We start from the raw sequence: 23,045 nt of genomic DNA, 5'->3' as shown, positions 1-23,045 counted from the left end.
ATCTGGATATAAAAAGCTGGTATAAGTGAAAGTCGCCGTGAAGATGTCAGATTGTCGTAAAAATCCAATTAGTTCACTAATGTCCTTTACGGAAGACAACCTGCTGTTCTTACCCAGTCTGGCCTATATGTGACTAACATGGTTAACTCTTAACTGCCCTTTGAAGTGGCCTGGCAAGTCAGTCAGCTGTGTCAAAACCACTGCAGTGGTTCAAGAAAGCAGCCCACCATCACTTTCACAGGGCAGCGAGGGATGGCCAAAAATGTCAGTCTTACCAGCGATACCTGTATCCCAAAAATGAATAATAAGAATTAGTTAATTGAATGCTAATGAATGAGAATGTGTTTTAGCCATATTACCTCCTCCTTATTTCATAAGCAAGCTGCAAGCTCGAGGGGCCAGATGGCCTACTCCTGCTCCTATTTCTTATATGACAGTCTTCCATACAAAAGTGGAGCATCTTTCTTCTTGGTCTTTTTACAGCTTGTATTAAACATGAGCTAAACAAAATGTTCGAGAATTTGAAACTCAAATCAAGATCCTCTGAGTTCCAGCAAAAATGCTCAGGTTTTAACAATATAAATTGTCAAGTATAGAGAGTTTTTAGCAAAACTGTGCAGATCCACATGAAAAGTAAATTCATGGGAGTTTTGTAAGCACTCCCTTTCTAAAATATTAAGTACAAAAATTAGGTGTTTCAGAAACCCCTTCCAACCCAATTAACAGGAAACAATATTAGCATACTTTCATAGAAATATTAATAGCTATTGCAACAGCCCTTCTAAAATAATAGTCTGCACAAAAGATGATTCTTGACTCTTCAAAAATGTAGTGAGGAAGAACATAGAAAAGTTTCTTGTATTTAAAATGGCTTCCATTAATCCAAATTCATTTCCATTTTACAAATATAGAAATTTGCTAATTGCAGGTTTAGTAATCAAGTGGATAAGAAAAATTCTGCATAGAAACATTTTCTGTAAAGAAAGGAATTCTGTACCTTTACACCAGAATAGCTTAATTAAAATATGAACTGCAGAAAATAGCAGGCTGACACATCTAAATAGGTGAAGTTTATATAAACAATTTCTCCAGTCAGAGCTTTTATTTTAAATGGAATTCATTTCCTTTCAGTATTGTCCTAGAAGTTACATCAAAACATTCAACTTTGTACTTTGTGTAGAACCTTTAATGTGTATTCCATTGGGTGGCACCATAACAAAGACCTTGGCTGAACTGGACTGATCGTAATATGCCCTTAAAAAGCAGTACAGCAAACAATCTGACATTTACCTCTAATAACAAACCTCATAACTTAAAAAATCAATAACCCATTAAGATTAACCTTTTAAACATAAATTATGGTAGGTATACATATATTAAGCGTCCCCAAAATTTTGCTAAACTTTTTTTTAATTAAAAATTTAACCCCAGAAGGGATCACTTGCATCCATTCTCACTCCACTTATAGTACTGGATGGGGCTTTAAAAGACCAACTCCAACTTAATTGAGGATATACTGAAAAGTCTCAATGCAAACAGAGAAACTGCTGTTATTGAGATAGCTCCCCCAGATTATTTTCAGCACAGTACCCAGAAGACATTCATTTGGCTATTTTGTTTGCATACATTGAGAGCATATAAAATTCACTGAGGCAGAGCATCACAAAGAATGGCCTGCCAATTAATAATGCAAATGAACTTCCTGGGTACAATTCTGAAAAACTAGTCTATGAAATGGTTTAGATCATATACAGAAATGGGTGGGCATCCCACCAGGTACATATGCTGCTCAATGCTGTGAAGGAAAAATAAAAACTTATTAGCCTTTAGCACCCCTCCTAAATGGGTACTGAATTCTACAAAAAGAAAATGACCAGCCCCACTCCCAGTTAAGAAGGGGTACTTTCAATTTTCTGAGACAGCCTTGCTTAGTTTGATAAAAACATATCCCAAAATAAACTACAAGCAAGCTTTCAGCTTATCCACAATTGTTGCTAAACAGGAGTTAATCTTTAAAGGCTCCCATCATAAAAATGATCTATTCCATGCTTGTGCCACATCTTTCTCAATGCTTCATTTCAGATGAATACTAAGATAGGCTAGTCATCCCAAAAGATTTTACGACTGTATACATCTTGTGTACAATGTGGATTTTCTCTAGTTTACTAATTTTTTTTATTTGAATTCCTCTGTCTACAAGTAATGTGATGAAAACAATGCCCTGTACAAGCTACTGTCAGCAGTGAGTACAACAGCAAAAATTATTATACATTTTATACACACTAAAATAAAACTTCAACTTTAGAAGTAACTGGGTATGGACTGCACTTGCCATCGACACAATGAAGAAACAATTTTTAATACAATGTTAGCGATGTAATGGGCAGTTTTACAGGAGCCCCACCCAAAGATTTCTACTGAAATAACTCCTGCAGTTATTTATGTCCAATGGTAAAATATAGCATGTTCAAAAAAAGCACATTCTTGCCATTTTATAAATGTGCACACTATTTGGGAGTTTGCATTAAAGGCTTCTTCCTAGCAGAATATCGCAAAAGTAGGGCAATCCAAGTGAGGCAGCTGCAGTTCATTTAACCAGCTTTATATACCCAATCCTTACAAGCACAGAGGTGCCAAACACTTCGAAAAATGCCTGTACATCAACATTGAGAATCGGGGAAAAAGAAATTCGAACAATTATTTTATTTTTATTGATGGTATTTCACGTTTTCTAGATTTTATTTCCTTTTTTTTTACAGTACTGAAAACAAAATGAAAACACATTCACATTTTCCCGAGGAACTGTTAAAGATGATCTCTACATGGGTAAAACGGTGAGCAACCAGAAGTTGGGTCCATTTTTGTTCAAAATTATCACAGGGAATGAGGGCTTGATCTGAATAATCTAGTACACTTACTGCAATTTATTTGGAGAAGGTCTTCTTAATATTTTTAAAACGAACCTCCCAGTTCATGCGATTATACAGTCCAGAACAGATAAACCTGTTGAATGCATCTTATGCTACATAAGTGTATACTTTGCGATCCTCAGGTGTTCGTGCCAAATATTCTCTCTCAATAAGTCCCTCGATTCTTTTTTTAATAACCACTGGGCTTGGTAAGAAGCGAGCCTTCAGCTGCTGGGTCACCTATGGATGGGGAGGGAGAAAAAAAAAAGTTACTGAAGTTTCTTTATACTGGACTACTATAATAAACTTCAAATTGTTGAAGATTTATAGCTTTCTGTAGCTCAAGAGTGGTCCTGGGATTTGGCAGCATTGAGGAAATGGTCCTGGGATTTCACAGCACTGGAGTGAGGGGTCCTGCAATTTTGTAGCAGGAGAAGCAATGCAGAGGAAGATTCTAGCCTTCAGTAGAACTGGAGATTGGAATGCAATACTCAACTCACTGGAAAAGGCTGGGGGGAGGGGGTGCAGGGTTCCTGGCAGCACTCAGCGAATGGGCTGCAAGGGGCTGTGGCAGCATTGGGGAGGAGGATTCTACAATCTGACATTATTAGGAAGGCTACTGGGATCTGGCAACACTAAAAGGACCAGCACAAGAGGGACGAAACGGAAGGGAAGAGGAGAGCCAGGCAGAGAATCTCATACGACACTTAACCCAAAGTTAAGTGCGGAGGTAAGTAAAATCAACGGAACTACACTAGCATGGCAGAAAAACATGACAGAAAACGTGTTCCAGAAAATTAAGTTATAGGACATATGTACAAAACTTTTAAGGGCCAGTATTACAAATCTGCAGTTAAGTTAAATCATCCCTTTAATATAGTAATTTGATTTTCATTAAATGGTCACCAGAAGTGATGGAATTAGTAAATAATTAACTTCATCAATCTTGACCTTTGACATTATAGGATATACATACTAAATGAATTATATACAAACCAGTTTTAAATGTACTTTTTCTTTTAAAAAGATAAAATTTAAATTCTTCTCACCTCTGCTACCAGAACATTATGCTGCATCTTCTTCCTCGATTTCATGATGCGCACAATGGCAGCTTCAATTTCATGCTTTCTGTCATCATCAACTTTCTGGCGTGTTTCTTTTCGTTCTGGGTCAGACTCTCCTTGCTTGGCAGCAACTGTAAATTAAATCCAATAACCAATTTAAATCTTTAAGAACCATATAATATCAAACTCACAATTCCTGAACTTCTGACATTTCAATACAAGGTAAATCCAACTTTCCTTTGATGAAACCAGAAGAAATTAATTAACTTCAAAGTGGAGCTCAAGCAGAGAACACAGTAAATTAACAGGGTCTTTTATATATTTAAAAAAAAAAAAAAAAAAAAATTTTCTTGAGTAAAGTGGTGTTGCTAAATTTAAATTCCAGCAAACATGGGAAAGCTGACTATTGCAGTGAGGAGATGTGGTTCTGCAAATGCCAACAGTTTCAGTTCTGCACAGTACTCTGGTAATTCAACATCGATAGTTTAGCTGTGAAGCATTCAAAGTGCTCGTGATTTTGGCAAAGTAACATTACAAAGATTGTAATGGAGTACAAGCAAGTAGAAAAATATATATAAAAAAACAAATTTCTGATTCAGGACAGACTTCAAATCAAGCACATTGGGGCATAAAGATACTACACAGATATATTTGCTGCTGTTTTCACTCTTTAGAAGCTCAACCTCTATGTACAAATAGAATGCCATGATCATCTCATTTTAGGGGATGGGAGGAAGGAGAAAGAGACAGAGACAACAAGGGACAATCAACAAAGGACACTTCAAGCTGGCCAGCCCTCCAACCCAGCCACAACTCTGACCCATTTTCCTGCAGCACCAGAACAGACAGCCAGGCATTTAAAAAAGGGACAGAAAAGCCTGAAAGACAAAGAAAAACTAATTGTCAGCCAAGATCAAGGCCTAAAAAGCTAGTGTTAAATGGAGGCCTCTATGAACCATTACCATCACTTTCCACCTGGCTGTCTGAGGGAGCAGCAGTGAGAGGGGTGGCCTCAATGGTAATTATGGTTTACATTTGGTGGGCAGGGAAGAGGCAGGATTGCAGCAGTTCTGGTATGAACAGGAAATTTAACTTGGGACTAGAACTGGCGGCAGGTTATACAGCCAAATTTTGCCCCCTTTTTCATCGTAATGCGATGTAGGATCATGGAGAGAAATCCAGCCCACCCTTTCAAGAAATTCATACTATTCTGCTGCCCTATTGGTCAGATTAGCTCTTCTAGCCTCTTTTTGAAATACATAGTTAGTCTTTGATCAGGAAAGGTAGAAGTGGAAACGTTTAGCAGAAAGGGCTCCTTCATGTTGTTCAGTGAAAATTAGGATCAAATCCCTGCCCGAAGCAAATGTGTGGATAGTACGAAGACTACAATAAAACTAACCAAATGTTTAATGAAGACTTATATAGAATGATTGCTGGCCAGAACCAGGCTGACCGCAGACTCGAGTGTGGATATCTTGCAATTAATTTTGGAGTATACAGAGTGAGCCCTGGAGGATCCCGATGCCTTCTTTTCGAATGTACAAGTCAGCATTAGATATAGTCACCTAATGAACCTTTGCTGAAACAGTTTCCTTACATTTAGGTCCTTATTTTCCCTGAAAGTCTAAAGGTGTGCTTATTGACAGAATACCCAAGATAGCTCTAAACTTCCAGAATTGAACATTGGTCAGACATAGGGGAAAAATTTACTGAACCAAACTGATCAAGGTTTATTTCAGTGATCCAGTTGAGGTATGGAAAGTATCAACTGAAGAAAACAGATACTTGGTGTAAATTTTCCAAAAAGAATGTTTTGAGCACGGTGACTAGAACTATTCCCCATCAAATTTCAGTAATAGCGTCCAGTGAAGGAAACATTATGAAAACCTTTTTCTGCTATGCAAAAACAATCATGCTATTAATGATAGCGGGAAAGAAAGTGTGTGGTTTGGAACAGAGTAGGACAAGATGTAAACAGCAGCCCAATGGCATGAAAACCTAACAACAACATACATTGATATAGCACATTTAACATAGCAAAACATCCCAAGGTGCTTAACAAGAGCGATATCAATAAAAACATTTTTGACACCGAGCCACAGAAGGAGATATCTGGACAGATGACCAAAGAGGTAGGTTTTAATGAGCATCTTAAAGGAGGAGAGAGAGGTAGAGGCACGGAGAGGTTTAGGGAGGGAATTCTAGAGCTTAGGGCCAAGGCAGTCGAGTGACCCACATGAGTAGTCTGTGGGATGACACCAATATTCTACTGATGTGTGGAGGCTGAATGAATGAGGAAGAAATCAAATGTTTGTAACTGACTTCTAAAAAGCTGCTTTGATAGTGAAACCTCTTCTTAAACATCAACCTCCACAGCATTGTGCACCTCTGCCTCTACCTCAGCCCTACTGTCACTGAAACGCTTATACATGCCTGTCACCTCCAGACTCAACCATCAGCACTCTCCCATTCCTTCACGCTCCATAAATTCCAACCTTTCCAAATTTCTGCCGCACATACCCTGCCCCACACAAAGTCTCGTTCACCTATCACCCCGTACTTGTTGAACAACACTAAAATTCCAGTTCCTTAAAAGCACTGCGTTTAAAATCTTTGCCAATAAATCATTCCATGGCTCTGTCCACCTTTTGAAAGAATATTCCTTCCCAAAAACTCCATTCCTCTGATTTTGTCCTCAAGTCCATTGGTGGAGGAGTTTTCAGTTGCCTTGGTCCTACACTTTTGGATTCCCTCTCCACTTTGATCAAGCTTTTGGTCACTTCTAATCTCTCCCTTTCTAGCTCAACACCTATTTTTCTTATACTGTACCCATGTCTGTTTCTGATATTGAAGGTGCTACTTAAATGCAAGTTGTTGTTCCAGTTTAGGATTTCCAGCCATGTTTAACACTGTTATGGCATTACTATTAACTTTTTTTCCACATTACCGCCTGGAGATCCTTCTTGAGAAGAGGGGAGAACGATCAACGAAAAAATACTTGTACCAGAAAGTACTTCTCTTCTTTCCAATGTTATCCTTCTCATTTTATAGAGAGCGCTGTGGTTGCTATTTATAATAGTGGTTTTCACCCATAACCAGAGGACAAAAACAAAATACTGCAGATGCTGAAAATCTCAAAAATAAAAAAGTTGGAAACATGCAGTAAGTCAGTCAGCATCTGTGGAGACAACATACACATTTATCTTGGGTGCAGTCTCTTCTCCTGAAAAGTATTAATATGCCTGTACACCTCATATTTTTCCAATCAAAGAGGAAAGTCTTATTTTTTCCCAGTCCTTAAATGCAAATTTATCTGTACTCTCCACAGATGCTGACTGACCTGCTGTGTGTTTCCAGCATTTTGTGTTTTTGCCTAGTAGTGAACTTATTGGCCCAGTAATACCGTTCCAAACGCGTATGGTCGGGGTACTCACGCGTCTGGCCGGAGGAAATGCTGGTTTTCAGCATGCACAGCGCATGTGGGGAAAACCGGCATTTCCTGTCCTCTGAACGAAGGGGTTCAGAGGCAGAATGCGCACGACTGCACAGGCAGCGCGTGCGCAGTAAAATTCCCCTTTTTTTCCCCCCCCAGAGTTGCGCGCGTGTAAAGGCCTCCAGTCTTTACGTGTGGAAAAACAAGACGTAAGTATTTAGTTTTTCAGGTAAGTGGGCTTTTAGTACAATGTAGAAATTTTTTTTCCACAGGTTTGTTATTTTTAAAGAATTTACAGGATGGTAAGTTTAGTTTTAGACCCTATTTTAAAAAAAATTATTTTTTTCAAAAAATGGATTAATTGTTTAAAACATTTTTAAAAACTTATTTATAGTTATTATAATCAGTGGGATGTTTTCTTAAAATTTTATTTAAAGTTAAAGTAGTGTTTTGGCAGCCCATACTTTTCATGAGTTTGACAGCTCTTACTGTCAAACTCATGAATGAGTTTCCCCTCCCCTGATTGGCTGCACAGTGCTCACCTGATCCCAGCCGGCACATCGCACTAACTACGCCGCTGGATCAGGTAAGCACATCGCGTCGACAGCTGAACCGGGCCTGTGACAGGAAATGCAAGCAGGCCCAGGCTTCAGATGTCGGCGCGCAGGGCAAGTGCAGATCGGGGGCTTGCACGCGCGGCAAGCCCCCGATCCTAATTTCAGGGCCATTAAAAAAAACTGTTGCGATGTTGAAATGATAACCAGTTGCCACACAGTGGGTTTGAACACTTCTGATGCCTGGGATTTAAATCCTATCCAAGCAGGATATAGGTCTCCATACTGAAAAAGGTCCAAATTCATGCAAGTCTGGACAATGTTGAAAACTTACCCGCTATCAATTTTACTAGCCAAACATTTCTGTGCGTACAGTTACCCCCATCTGTGTAGAAAATATTTACCTCTGTCTAATTAAAATGTAGTTTTCTTTAAACAAACCTGTTTGAATCTTGACTCTGTGCAACTTTGATGTGAACTGATCATTCACTATAAAAACATGACCAGGCTCAATTTCTTTTGACTTGGGCTCTTTGCTAAGGACTCGTTGCGTTGGTTTGCCACATGCTAATGACTGAAGAGCTCTGATCAATTCTCGCTCAGGAATATCTGTCTCCTGCTGAATTTCCTGTAAATAAAATTACAGCGCTTTAAAAAGAGTATACTTACAATTATACCTCATTTCTAAATGTACTGTTTTGTTAAACATTAGCCAAGTGGTAGCACTTTTAGAAAAAGCATCTAAGTATTTAAATCGAACCATTTTAATTTTGACTCTTGGTCCACGTCTTGTAAAGTTTCAGTGCTTAGTGGAACAAATATAGGAGAATCGAAAAAGTTGCCATAAGGAGACAGGCCAGTGCCCTTTCACAAACATCGGAGGATAACTTACCATCTTTGGTATTGTTGTTTGCAGCTCATGCATTAACAAAGGGAAGAAATATGAAAACACTCATTCCTTATATAAACACATTTTTGGACAGCTTGCAAACATACATAACAAAAACAAGATGCAGGAAATCTGAAATAACAGAAAATGCTGGAAATACTCAGCAGGTCATGCAGTATTTGTGGAGAGAGAAACAGAGTTAACATTTCAGGTCGATAACCTTTCATCAGAACTGGCAAAAGAGATGCAACAGTTTTACAGCTCTTCTAGACCCATTACCACCACCTTTTGCCTTGCACCATTTTGTCATTTAATCACTCCTGCCATCCACCCGAACACAGATCTTCCCTTTTGTTCTTCCTCCCCCCCCCCAACTCACTTTTCCTGCCTCTCTAGTTGCTTAAAACCTGTTACATCTCTAACTTTTGCCAGTTCTGACGAATGATCATCGACCTGAAACGTTAACTCAGTTTCTCTCTCCACAGATGTTGCCTGACCTGCTGAATATTCCCAACATGTTCTGTTTTTATTTCATTATAAATAAGGTGTACTGCTATTAGCTTGAAGTAGCAAAGAAAGTTCTTAAGGTCACTGTTTATATCTTCTACTTGGGAGTCTCAACTATAAGCTTGTTTTGAAGTCCACCAACCTGCACATCCACTCTGGATCCAATTAAGTGATTTAGTTTGTTTCACTTACCAGCATTGCAAAGACTTTTCTGTTGATAAACATTCACAGCATAGGTTGAGCCTATACTGAAGCACTTTCAATAGCAAAGATAGCAATAACCTATTTCACAGCAGCATTTGAACAGTCATCGGCTCTTTACATACTAGTGTCTTACTGTTAAAAGGACATGCATCACCACTTCCGCAGGAATCCAAGTTCTCATCACGTGAAGGCATGTCAGCAAGAATTTATTTTTCCCAATAAGACAGTCTTTAACATGCATCACATTTGTGCCATATCCTATTCTCACCTCAAATGTGTATTTTTCTCTGTTATTGAACAGCATTAATATAGTCATCTGGAAAGTAGATACTTGTAATATGTGCTTTCTGGTATTCGAGCCAGTTACTTGAGCTCCACCTACTCCAACCTCAGAACCATCTTCCTGTTAAGACAAAAATGTATAAATTATAACAAACTTTCAACCATGCCAATATAATACAGATTATCAAACTAAACTTAATACAAAAACAAAATACTGTGGATGCTGCCAATCTGAAAATGCTGGAAATATTCAGCAGGTCAAGCATCTGTGGAGCGAGAAACAGAGTTAACGTTTCAGGCCGATGACCTTTCATCAGAACTTCTCTCTGCACAGATTCTGCTTGACCTGCTGAATATTTCCAGCATTTTCTGTTTATATATCAAACTGAACTTGTTATGTCATTTGTGAAACATTAGCAAATAATATAGTTGTTCTCGGACAGTGAAACCATATGAAACACAATTTTGCCAACTTAAAAATGGCATGTGCACTTCACGTTATCTGGCATTAAAATCAATGGGCTCCACTTCAGTGAGTGTATGGTTAGAAGGTGAAGTGCACATGCCATTTTTAAGCTGGCAAAATTGTGTTTCATATGGTTTCACTGTCCGAGAACAACTATATTATTTGTGAGTGTATGGTTATAAGTGCAAGTGATGTAAAACTAGTTTTTTTTTTTTTTTAAATGTTAACAGACTTGCACAAAAATGCTACAAATGATTTCAAATCAAAAAAGGCAAGATGACCTTTTTTATTTCCTTTTCCTTTGAAACAAAAGCCAGGCACAATGCTGCAGCTGATTTTTTAGTAGTCTCCTAAGCTGTAGTTAGGTTCATTGGGACCAAACTTCAATTCACTGTTGAGAAGGCAATTTCTCCCTAACACCATTTCAAACTGATCAGTGAGCAGCACGATGCACAATGTACCACCAGCTGGTTGCTGTATTTAACAAGCACTTCACTCATCACATTTTTAAACTTTAATTTTAAACGAGATAGACAGAAATTGCCTTGAGAGTAAACTGAAAGTGATCCTCACTTGTTTTACCTTGGAGACTTCCAAAAGGCCAGATTTTGCTTAGCTTTTTAAAAATATAAATACTACAGTGAATGAAGTGGTATTAGTCAGGTGGAACAGATCACCTTGCTTGAACAGGTTTAACCCTTTGACAAAGAAAAAAAAGACACAAAGTACATCTCGGAAGTATTTTTTTTATATAGGGCTTGGATAGCTTAAACAACGCGAGTTTAAAGCAACTTTTTTGTTGAGCAAAATACTGCAGATGCTGGAAAGTTGAAATTAAAACAGAAAATGCTGGAAACACTCAACAGGTCAGGCAGAATCTGTGGAGAGAAGAGGGTTAACGCTTCAGGTCAATGACTCTTGGTCTGAACTTTGTAGGCTCATAGACCTGAAATGTTAAAACTACCTTCCTCTCTCCAAAGATGCTGCCTAATCTGCTGAGTCTTTCCATCCTTGTTGCTGGTATGTGCATTCTTTAATTTAGCATTGTCTGAATGTTAAAAAGAAAATTGCTAAGTAGCAGTATCAGCACCCATTTCTCAACCTTTTGCCCAGAAGCATCATGATTGTCTTACTGTGTGATGTCACTCAGGCATAATACTACCTCAAGCAGGTTATGATTCATTTTGATTACTTTGCTTTCAAAGGCATGAATACTTTTGCCTGTAATGGGCTGACGAAGCAAAAATCTGCACTGGGATGTACTTATGCATTTAACCAAAATATTTAGCGTTGAATTAATGGAAAAATAATGTACATTTAAACTATGTCTATATAAGTGGGATTCCCTACACAGCTTGTTTTTAAAAGCTCAATATGCTCACAAAATGAACCAAATGACTAAGCTCCAGGTGCCGAAATAAATATCTTCAAAGATCAAAGTTCTAGGTAAAGCTTGAATCCTCACATTCATTTTCCCTCAAATTTTACTCACAATGGAATGTGCAAATTAATAGTTGTTTATTTCCTTGAATACATTTTTTAAATGTGTAAGTTATAAATCACAATCATCCATGAAGGAACTCTTCAATATCTCATCTCAGCAGCTAAGCAAAAACCACAAAGTATGCACACCTTTCACTGCATAGCTATCATACACAGAATTGAGACCGTCAGTAAGATGACAATAGTTCCCTTTTCTCCCTCCCTATTTCAACAATGATTTCCTTCTCCTCCCTACCTATAATCAATGTGTAACCAGCTTCTAGATAGAGAATGTTCAGGTACTTGCCTTTTTCACAGGTCCATAGAAAGTGGCATTTAGATCTGCCGAACCCATGTGGTGCTGGAGTGTGAGCTGTCGACCACTGTGCTTTGCTAAATAGAATCTGCAATGAAAACAAAAATCAGCATTTCAAAAAGCCTTTATGAAAATCTACAAGTAGAAATGCAAGACATAAAGACAACAGCATTTAATTATACTTCAGTATGATTAAGCTCAACCACAAAAATACTACTGCAGTGGTCACTAAGGATTTAGTCTATTCTTGGCTGGTTTTGACTATCTAGTCACTACACCCAGTTGTCCTATGATCCCTTCCCACCTTGGTCCTAATATTATTGAACACTATTTTCTTTTGCTACCTTATGTAACTAAATTCCCATGTTTTCTCCACTTTATTTCTTTTAAAAAGATAACTTGTACTGTTTACTTAGCTGCTTTTTCCTTGCTCCTACTGTCCATCTTTTGAGTTGTATAGAAGCCTTTAAAACACTGATTTTGATAGCCTGGAAAAATCCAACCTTTGGAGACAAGTTCTGAGTCGTGCAAAAGCCAGACAAATGAAGACTTAGATAGTGCATCAATATATCTAAGTCCAGACAGAAAATAGCTGCTGATAAATAAGTATAGTCATTGGCAGCCGACAGAGGAAACACATACTTCCAGTAAATTTGTGGAGGGCATTAAGAGTTGAAGTAATATTAAACAATGCTCATCTTTCAGAATATTCTGGCAGATGAACTAAACTGATTTTATATACTGCATTTCTCCAAGTAACATTCTGCATTTCTAACCAGGTGTACAAAAATGCCATTAAATTTTACCATTGATTTCAAAGCAGTTAGTGCTTCACAATTCCACTCCAATCTCAACACAAGTTATACTGTCTTCATATTCTACTACATAGAAATGAATGCCTCATCAGTTACATGATACTGTGTACTTAGGTTCAACATCACTTCTGTTACCCTTTCATCCACATCACTCAAGTTTCTATAAATAAGTAACAAATAATTAGAAGAACTAGCTTTTCACAAGACAAGTCATCTCTAACTAGCTAGAAATATGAATTCCTGTTATAAAAATGGATGTCATTTATGGATGGTCACTAAAGCTGAATTCTCAGTATAGTTCACAATTAAAACTCAGCAAAACCATGACTTAACTACTGCCTTATAGGTCAACGTCAGTTACATATTGGGCTAAAATTTACTGTCAAAATAACGGTGAGGCTAACAGCACTCATCATTATTTATGCGCAAATTGCACAGCAACTTCAGGCGTGGGCAGATGCGTGGTTAAACGCAAAAATACTGAAGTTGCTGTACGAGATGCGCCACTCCGCCATTAGCTTCCCAAAAATGGCATCTCGCTTTCTAGCTCACCATTCAAATTCATTGAACGGCGTGAAGTTCCTGTACTTGGATGAGATATAAACTAAACTCGCCACAGGAAGTTAGGGGCTTGTCCATTTCAGTCTAAGTACCCTTTTAAACAGTGTGATAAGTTTTAATTGCTGCCAAACAATCTCTCTGGCACTGAAAATTAAATATTACAAGTGTGAAGTCTCATTCCTTCAGCTTTTAATTGTCGTTGATGTAAAACCCTTTTCAATCTCCCACTTACAGCAACTTGCCGTGGAAAAGCTCATGGAAATTAAACGGGCAAGGGCAAGTCTAACGAACGGCGCTGACTAGAGTAAATTCTGGCCCATTATTCAGTTTGCATTCCAAACAATGCAGGATGGCATATTATTCATTTAATATAGATTCTAAAAAGCAAACTTAGATGGGTGCCAGTTGCACACTTTCCTCAAGGACAAAATAGTGCACAATCCCCCCAAAACTATTAAGTATTGCCACTGAAGGAAAAATAAGTTACAAATAATTTATTTCCAGCAGAAATTCATAGCCATCGAAATCAGTGTTTGGGAGGGAGGCGGCGGGGGGTGCGCAAGAGCTCAGATTAAACTTTCATCTTAAAAGGAGTAAATGAGCATAGTTATGCTATGTAGATCAATGACTCCACATGAAAAAATGTAGCAATTAAAGTCAGAACAACGATCTACACATAGGGTGACTGAACTTCAAATGTATTAGTGTAGGGCCGTGGATGCCAATAAATGGTTGAATTGTATATGAGGATCCAGTGAATAAATGATAATTTATTCATTCCATACAAAACATTAGCTAGATAATAGATGGAGTACTTAGTCCAGCTGAGGAGCAGCATAAAGGATCCAATGGAGAAAGAGGTGTTATTCCTGACTGTATATTAGTGAGAGGTGAAGAAAGCCAAATCTATCTTCATTTGAAGTAAAACTGTGAGGGCATGATCCAAATTGAAACGACAAAACCAATTGAGTAGGTCAATGTGGAATGGTATTTTATGTAATCCCATATCACAAAACAGAATACACACTAAAAGAGCCCACAAACTTAATTTAATGCACTGCATATTTTTAAGGGAGACAGAGCTAACCCAGGTAACTACAGGCCAGGTTGAAGGTAGGGGGATAAAGGGACATGGGATTAGGATTACTGCTTGTGTGGAGGATAAATAACAGAATGGTAGGGATTAATGGCCTGTTTGCATTTTACTTTCCATATAATTAATTTCAAGGACGTTTGTTTATGCATGGAGTGGTTAACTTTATTGAAGGAGCTGCCACAAGTAAATTCAGTTAAAACACTAAAAAGGAAAATTAGATTCCCGATTAAGCAGGTTCAGGGAGGAAAAAGCTTAAAAAGATACTTAAATTCTGAAACGGCTGACCTAGTAAATTAGTTGGATTGCACATCCTTTTCTTGTACCTATATTCTTGGGTCTCTGAAGGTCCAATTTACAGATTTACTTTCCATGCAACTCTCTAGAAAATTCCACAAAGCTAGTTACAGAAACAATTTGCATCTTGTCGTTCCCCAATGTCATATTAAATACCAAAACCACCGAATCATATTGCATTATGGCTCATGTGATGCTATTTGCAGAATTAAAAGTTAATAAATTTCAAACAAACATGTTTGAAAAAGTTACACAGAATAAATCACACTACAATTCTTTGTTACAAATAATTAACAAGTTTTGAAATTCTACGTTTAATGCAATAGATGAATCAAGATGGTTACAGATAGGTCAACTTAGTAGCAAAGCCTTTTAGATTGTGTTAAAAAATGTGATTGTACAAGAGTGAAAATTAAAATAAAACTTTTCACATTTAATTCTGCCCCTAAACTACTCTAGTATTAACTTTAAAAAAAAAACAAATACTGTTTTCTCCAAGAGAAAAATTGATTAACCCAGCTTTTAATTTTTATTCTGGAACTAAAGAACCATAAAATCTCAAGCTACTTTCATATTAAAGTGGAATAAAGCTCTTAAAAGAAAATTGCTCATTTATGAAGTTTTACCTTCTAAAGACTTCAAAGGCATGTCGTGGTGCTGGGGGGATGTTACATTTTGGTGTAGCAGACTGAGTAGGCCAATAACCTGTAGTCAGAACTCTTACTGTCAAGTCGACACCACCTAAAGAAACCTGAGGAGAAATAAGGAGAGTATAGCTCATTCTTATCCATTTCTGTAATTACAATAACTACAAGTACTGCACTCTGCAGGATACAATGTTCATTGTATATTAAAATTCAGTTTGTTGCTAAATTTGTTTTTTTCAAATAATAGATTTAGTCATTATAAAAAGTTCTCTATATAGCATTGCAGAATTCAAAGCTTTTGGTAGCCCTTTGCTTATATTTTGATGCAAAACTCATGTTTATTGGTGATTCTATTTTGGTGGTGCGGGGGGAAAGGAGGTCAAAGCCTATGGAATACAGAACATCTACACTTCTAATTATACAATCTTTATCAATCCTAGACTACAAAGTAAAAATGTCCAACAGCCAATAGATAATAGATCAGTAGATTGTGTGTCAAATAGAAACTCTGATTTTCAAATCACATGGAATTTTCCATATCCCAGTACAGGAAACTTTGTGCTATCCGGAGGTGAGCTATCCGGCAATCTGGAGCCACCAGCAAAAATCAGCAGCCGTTTTTTATTCTTTTTGTTTGTTTTTTTTGCTTTGTTTGAACAGTCAAGCTGTGCAAGGTCTGTAGCTATAGCAACAGCTTCAGCTACAGAGCTTTAGGGCCACACCCGAGTGTTTAGAAGCTGTTGCTAAGCAACTGTGTTTGTTGTCAAATACGGAGATAAGAATCTCCGTATCTCTCAACATTAACTCTGGAGAGTACGGCACTTTTTAGGCAATGGCAGCAGCTCAGTCCTGTGGGTGCCGGATAGCACAAAGTTTCCTGTACTATACTAAGCACTTTACTGAAACACCTTCTCACCCCTGTAGTTTGTAAATGCTGTCGGAACTCATCCATCGTTGTATTTGAGATACTCATGTCCCTGAACATTCCCTCCAGTTTGGATGTGAACTGGCAGCCACACTCCGTCTGAAGGAAGCAAAAGAAACATTTAAAGCAACTATTCAAGAAGTCAGATGTAATCTTAATGTAAATGCAAGTATCCAAGTCCAAATTTTGTTGCTTTCAAAAGGAAAAAAAGGTTTTGCTAGTTGAATGACATACAACTTTTGTATATACAGGTAGACTATCCTTTATCCGTACTTCCGAAAACCGGAAGTTTTTTTGTGGAGCGTAAGTCGTGCGCACGACATGACCCGAGTGGCGCCAAACATGACAGGAGTGGTCCGGGAGCTCTGCCTTTCCCTGTGAGCAGGGCAGAGGGTCACATAGTTCCCTCCTGGGTAGGAGATTGCAGGCCGAGCCGGGCAGTGTGAAGGAGGTACCGGGAGAGTGAACCCAACAATACAGCGGCCCGTCCGATAGTCTTTTCTTCCCCCCCCACCCCGACCTGATTTGCGGGCCAGCTTAGTGTAGGAGTCAGCCGATATCCGGCTTTCCCACAACTGGCGGCGACAGTCAAGCCCCAGACCCCCGCTAAGTCAAGGAATTCAGATACGGAGCAGGGGGAGCCGGAAACCTTGATCTAACGGCAGAAATCAGCAGCCGTTTTGTTAGGTTTTTTTTCTTCCCCTAGCATTTTTTTTTTAAACAGTCAGGCTGTGGAAAGAGTCTCTGTCGCTTAGCAACAGCTTCAGAGACGCTTCCAAGGCAGGGCCCGAGTGTTTACAAGCTGAAAACCTTCTGAAATCCGAAAAATTCCGAAAATCGAAACACAGCTGGTCCCAAGGTTTTCGGATAAAGGATAGTCTACCTGTACTAACCTCTAAATGCAACAGAGAAACTAATACAAAACATGGAAACTAATACAAAAATTACTTCAAAATGTTACTTTGTTTTTACCTAAGCAGAGGCCTTCTTCAAGATCAAATGACATTAAAATGCCAAATTGTGATTTAAAAAAATTGTTTAAAATGAAAATTTCAACATTTTGAACAAATAATATTAGTTAAGCACATCTTGACAGTTAACTTATTTATATTCAGCAACTTTCATTCAATTGAATAATGTTGAATTCAATTGTGAACTGTGGAACTGCCACTGAAATAAGCAGCATCTTTCACATACTGCTGGCCCTTCTGAACATTATTAGTTTGGATATTTAAGTTCCGACTATAAAGAAATATCAATAAAACAACCTTATTTAAAAATCAGGCAAAGCCTGTAAAACACTGTATACTACAGCCGATGGCAACATTTCATGCATTGAACTTTATGCACTTAACCAGTAACTGGAGGTAAATTAATTTCACACAATTAAGTTACTGATTGTCCAAACAATAGAACTATATTTGTGGTTTATAACAGACCGTCCCTGCCTCCCCCATAGTAATAGATTTTATGTTTTGCTAACTCAATATAAAATTATGTGGAACTGAAACAATGATCACACACAAGTTCCTTACAGCTATAAAGCAGATTTCCAGAAGTATTTTTGCCAGAACGAGTCAAATTCAAGTTTCAAACTTCACTCTACTTCTGACTCAATGCTGCAACAATTGATTTTAAATTGAGACAGTCCTGTGAATTAAAATTTTCGCTGTTCTTTTTACAGTATTTGTTCAAAAGATTAAGTTAATAAAAAAGTGTAAATATTTTAAATGAACCAGAGTGAAAAGGGAAATAAGATGGCATGTTACACTTGTGAAGGTAACCTGCACGACTTGCTTAGGACCTCACTATTCTTATGCATCATTTCATTCTCACTAGTGGAATATATAATTCACTCATTTTTCATGCTGTATCCTGTATTTCCTGCATGCCGTTCCCTCTAAATACAGTACGTAAATAAAATTTGGGACATTTACAATTATGCTTTTGTAGTGGAGGAAGATTACAGTAATAAGGTGTTCACCAATATTAAACAAGTTCTAGTCACATTTGCATTAAGTTATATTAGCACCTTAAGTTTTGAGATCATGTTTTTCTCCGAGTCATCAGATACACTTTTGTTAGTAAGAAGCCTTCTGGCCAGATGTTGCTTGTAGTATCGTTCGAACACATCCTTCTCCTGCATAAATCGGAACAGAACCATGGCCTTGTCCAAGATAGTCTCCACTTCTTGTTCTGTCAACTTAAAATATACAAAAAAACATTTGAGTCTCACATTTTTGTACCAGGACACCTTTGGCTTAGATTAAATACCATTATAAATGCACCCATGAGTTTAGTTTTAACAGGACATTTAATTATTTCAAAGGATAGTCTTCTGAACAGATCTGTAAATCTGATTGGCACTTGAACAACTGAAATCTCAATCACAGCTCACAATATGCCTCCTCAGAGAGTTAACAATTCAACCCAATATTAATATAAAATCCTTTGTCTGAACAAAGTGCAAGTGGAATTTCTGAATTTATTTACTTGATCACAGCATCAATATTAAATCATGGGCGTGGAGTTTCGGCAAGATTTCCACTCAGCGTAATCTGGGCGGAAGCAAATGAAATAGCGGTAAAGATCGCGGAATTTTAAACATGAGTTGCGGCCATAACCACTTTACGCTGGAGTATCTGCGATCTTTTATGCTGGTTCAGAAATTTATTCACCCGAAGCAGTCCCCACCCACAAAACTGGCCACGCCCCAGGTCGAACTGGTGAGTATCTGCCAATTGCACCCACCCGTGGTCAGTTGAATCCAGCATTAGTCACCTGCAGTAACCAGCAGTCAATTGAAGCCTGACCCAGGTCCATTTCTCCTGCAACAATTACTTTATAAATTCAGTTTCAATTAGTCTAAATTCAGTCAATTACAATAGAGCAAGACAACACCTGTGTGACTTCAATTGACTGCTGGTCACAGGTATTGTGTACCAAGGGCAGATCAAAGCACTCAATTGAAGCCAATTAAAATGCAAGACCAAGAGCATTAAATCAGCTTGTTGAAGAATGGCTCATTTCCCGGCCATCGCACTTCTGCAATGGTGGAGAATGCCCTGTCACAAATCGATTACGCTGCTTGATTCATGGGAGATGGTATATCTTTTTAAAAAAAAGCCTTCTCAACTTATCCTGCCAACTTCAGAGATTGGTGTACACACACCACTAGGTCTCTGTTCCTGCACCCCCTTTAAAATTGTACCATTTACTTTATATTGCCTCTCCTCATTCTTTCTACCAAAATGCATTACTTCACACTTCTCTGCCCAGTTCACCAGTCTGTCTATGTCCTCCTGAAGTCTGTTACTATCCTCTTCACTGCTTACTACATTTCCGAGTTTCGTATGCTTTGTATATTAAAAAGGCACTAAAAATGCAAGTTGCTGTGGCAACACCACAATTGTCTTCAGCATCTCAAGTCTACTGAGAGGTGGGTGGGGGTTAAGAAATTACTGCAGTGCACAGATGCAATAATGGGCCAATGACTTCCTTCTGTGCTATAAACCTCTATGGTTCCATGGATAAGGAAGCCAGAGTTTTGGTTCTTGACTGCTATCCTAAACTTCTAATGGAACTGTACATGTGATCACCAGGTGTAAACAGTGACCGATTGTTATTCAAATAGCCTTTTGAGGCTTAGACATTTAAGAGAGTCACTGAGGAAACATAGAAGATAGGAGCAGGAGTAGGCCATTCGGCCCCTCGAGCTTGCTCCGCCATTCAATGAGATCATGGCTGATCATCCAAATTCAATACCCTGTCCCTGCCTTCTCCCCATATCCCTTGATCCCTTTAGCCTTAAGAAATATATCCAACTCCTCCTTGAATATATTTAATGAATTGGCCTCTACTGCCTTCTGTGGTAGAGAATTCCACAGGTTCACCACTCTCTGGGTGAAGAAATTCCTCCTCATCTCTGTCCTAAATGGCTTACTCCTTAGACTGTGACCCCTGGTTCTGGACTCCCCGCCCATCGGGAACATCCTTCCTGCATCTAGTCTGTCCAGTCCCGTCAGAATTTTTAAAGTTTCAATGAGATCCCCTCTCATTCTTCTAAACACCGAGTATAAGCCCAATCGACCCAATTTCTCCTCATACGTCATTCCTGCCATCCCAGGTATCAGCCTGGTGAATCTTCGCTGCACTCCCTCCATGGCAAGAACATCCTTCCTCAGTTAAGGCGACCAAAACTGCACACAATACTCAAGGTGTGGTCTCACCAAGGCCCTGTACAACTGCAGCAAGACATCCTTGTTAGGGTTGCAAAATTCTGGGAATTTTTAAAAAGAGGAAACTTTCCATGGGAATTTTCGGGAATTTTGAGTTTTTTTGCACACTGATGGTTTTTGTCTCTGACCCTTATATTATCTTTGTCATCAAAATAGACATACTGTTCCATACAAAAAAAAACAGGCTTTCAAAACTTTATTTAGGTTATAATTTTGAACTTTATTGAACCCCCACAAAAAAGACCCATCTAAAATAAAATAAAAAGAGCGTCAACTTATTTAGCCTGTAATTTGTCCTTATTTTGTCCCTTTGAGTCTTCTACTCATGAGTCTTCTGAGTCTTCTACTCCTCATTGCTCCTCCTGATTCTCTGACTCTGGCTCTGACGTGTCCATTTCCTCCTCTGTGTCAGTGTCTAGCTGTGTGGTGGACACTTCTGTATCTGGCTCTAAGTTGCAGCACGGTGGCATAGTGGTTAGCACTGTTGCCTCACAGCGCCAGGGACCCGGGTTCGAATCTGGCCACGGGTGACTGTGTGGAGTTTGCACATTCTCCCCGTGTTTGCGTGGGTTTCCTCCGGGTGCTCCGGTTTCCTCCCACAGTCCAAAAATGTGCGGGTTAGGTTGATTGGCTATGATAAATTGACCCTTAGTGTTAGGGGGATTAAATACGTGGGGTTACGAGGATAGGGTGGGATATGTGTTGGTGTAGGGGTTACGGGGATCGGGTGGGATATGTGTCGGTGCAGGCTCGATGGACCGAAATGGCCTCTATCTGCACTGTGGGGTTTCTGTGATTTCTGTGATGTGAAGTTGTAGGTTCGCCCGGATAGCCACCAGTTTCTCCACTCTCTTGTTAGTCAGCCTGTTGCGCACCTTTGTATGCGTATTCCCAAAAAGTGACCAGTTTCGTTCAGAGGCCGCTGATGAAGGTGGGATTTGGAGTATCACCGATGCAATCGGTGACAGGGCCTCAGATGCACAAAGTCCCTTCCACCAGGTATGTGCACTGATATGCTTGCATGATTCCCATATCCCATCCCCATTCCAAAGACCTTGCTTGGTAGAGAACTTTGCCAGACTTCCCAGAACTTTGCCCACATCCAGATTGAGATGGTGTGAGAGGGTAGAAATCACACTGTAAGCGCTGTTGATCTGTTCTCCAGAAAGTATTGGTCTCCCAACATGCTTTGGGTCCAGCATGTATGCTGCAGCATGAATCGGCTTGACACAAAATTCTTGACGCGTCTGTATGAATTGAACAATTGCCTTCTCCTCTGCTTTGAGCAGCAGGGATGTGGGTAGGGCAATGCTGATTTGTTCTTTTAAATCAGTAAAAAGCCTGAGAACATCTGACAAGACAGCGTCATCTCCTTCAATCTGAGCAATTGCAGATGCTACTGGTGTGAGTAGTTTAAGGCTGCTAACCACTCTCTCCCAAAACACATCATCCAGCAGTATTTTCTTGATGGTGGTTTCCATATCCCCAGACTGGGATATTGCCATTTCTTGCAGCGACTCCTTACCCTCCAGAAGGCTGTTGTACATTATGACAACACCACCCCATCTAGTGTTGTTGGGCAGCTTCAGTGTGGTGTTCTTGTTCTTTGTCATTTGCTTGGAGTTGTAGGTTGCTGCAACTACCTGTTTTCCCCTGACATACTTAACAACTTGCTTGGCTCTCTTGTACAGTGCTTCCATGGTTCTCAAACCCATGATGTCCTTGAGGAGCAGGTTAAGCCCATGAGCTGCACACCCAATAGACGTAATATGAGTGAAGTTGTTGCATTTGGATAAATGCTGCTGCATCTTTGTGGCATTCTTTACATATGGCTTTCTACAGTGTTTGCACATGTACACAGTCTTTCCATCTTTAATGCCTGGGGTAAAATGCTCCCACACATCCGACGGTAAACGTGGCATTGTTCTATGCAGAGAAATAAAGGGCATTCATCTCTGTGTCGAACTGCGGTCGATCAGCACGATTGCAACAGGGTGAGTACATTTTTGCTGATGCTCCATGTGATGGAAGCATGACCTGTACACACACGACGTTACATCACCAAGAGTGTATTATTTTGTATATTTTAAATTGAAGGACAACAGAGTTCAACAAGTAACTGGTTTATTTGGTATAAAGTCTGATTTACTTACTGCATCATCACAACATCAGCAGAAAACAAAATGACTTCCCTCAGGACCCCTAACCTGGATCTTAAAAAAACTATAGCAGTCTTACAGATGCCTGCAGGCCAATCACAATTCGATATGCAAATATTACAAATAGAGGGAGCTAATCGCTCATCCAACCAATCAGGACACATTTGTTCACAGTCACACACTGTGGTAAACCACTGTTATACC

At 39.0% G+C, this 23,045-nt stretch overlaps 1 protein-coding gene across 2 annotated transcripts in view; it reads right to left on the bottom strand.

The window, feature by feature from the left end:
- Window positions 1–1,060: 1,060 nt before the first annotated feature.
- Window positions 1,061–23,045, bottom strand: part of cul3b (cullin 3b) — a 104,810-nt gene continuing 82,825 nt past the window's right edge. For both annotated transcript variants that reach the window (XM_085990460.1, XM_085990461.1), the window contains 8 exons: window positions 18,477–18,647; window positions 16,436–16,543; window positions 15,499–15,623; window positions 12,094–12,194; window positions 9,829–9,959; window positions 8,402–8,588; window positions 3,959–4,104; window positions 1,061–3,149 (listed from right to left, as the gene is read on the bottom strand). In XM_085990460.1, coding sequence (XP_085846586.1) covers window positions 3,018–3,149; window positions 3,959–4,104; window positions 8,402–8,588; window positions 9,829–9,959; window positions 12,094–12,194; window positions 15,499–15,623; window positions 16,436–16,543; window positions 18,477–18,647 — 1,101 coding nt within the window. In that variant the 3' untranslated portion in view covers window positions 1,061–3,017. The remainder of the gene's footprint in view (window positions 3,150–3,958; window positions 4,105–8,401; window positions 8,589–9,828; window positions 9,960–12,093; window positions 12,195–15,498; window positions 15,624–16,435; window positions 16,544–18,476; window positions 18,648–23,045) is intronic.

This window comes from Somniosus microcephalus, chromosome 6 (genome assembly GCF_052327205.1).
Source record: "Somniosus microcephalus isolate GS21.2 chromosome 6, FLI_Smic_1.0, whole genome shotgun sequence".
In the NCBI taxonomy this organism is placed as follows: domain Eukaryota; kingdom Metazoa; phylum Chordata; class Chondrichthyes; order Squaliformes; family Somniosidae; genus Somniosus; species Somniosus microcephalus.
The sequence above is the reverse complement of the archived record's forward strand: the minus strand, read 5'-3'. Positions and strand labels throughout refer to the sequence as shown.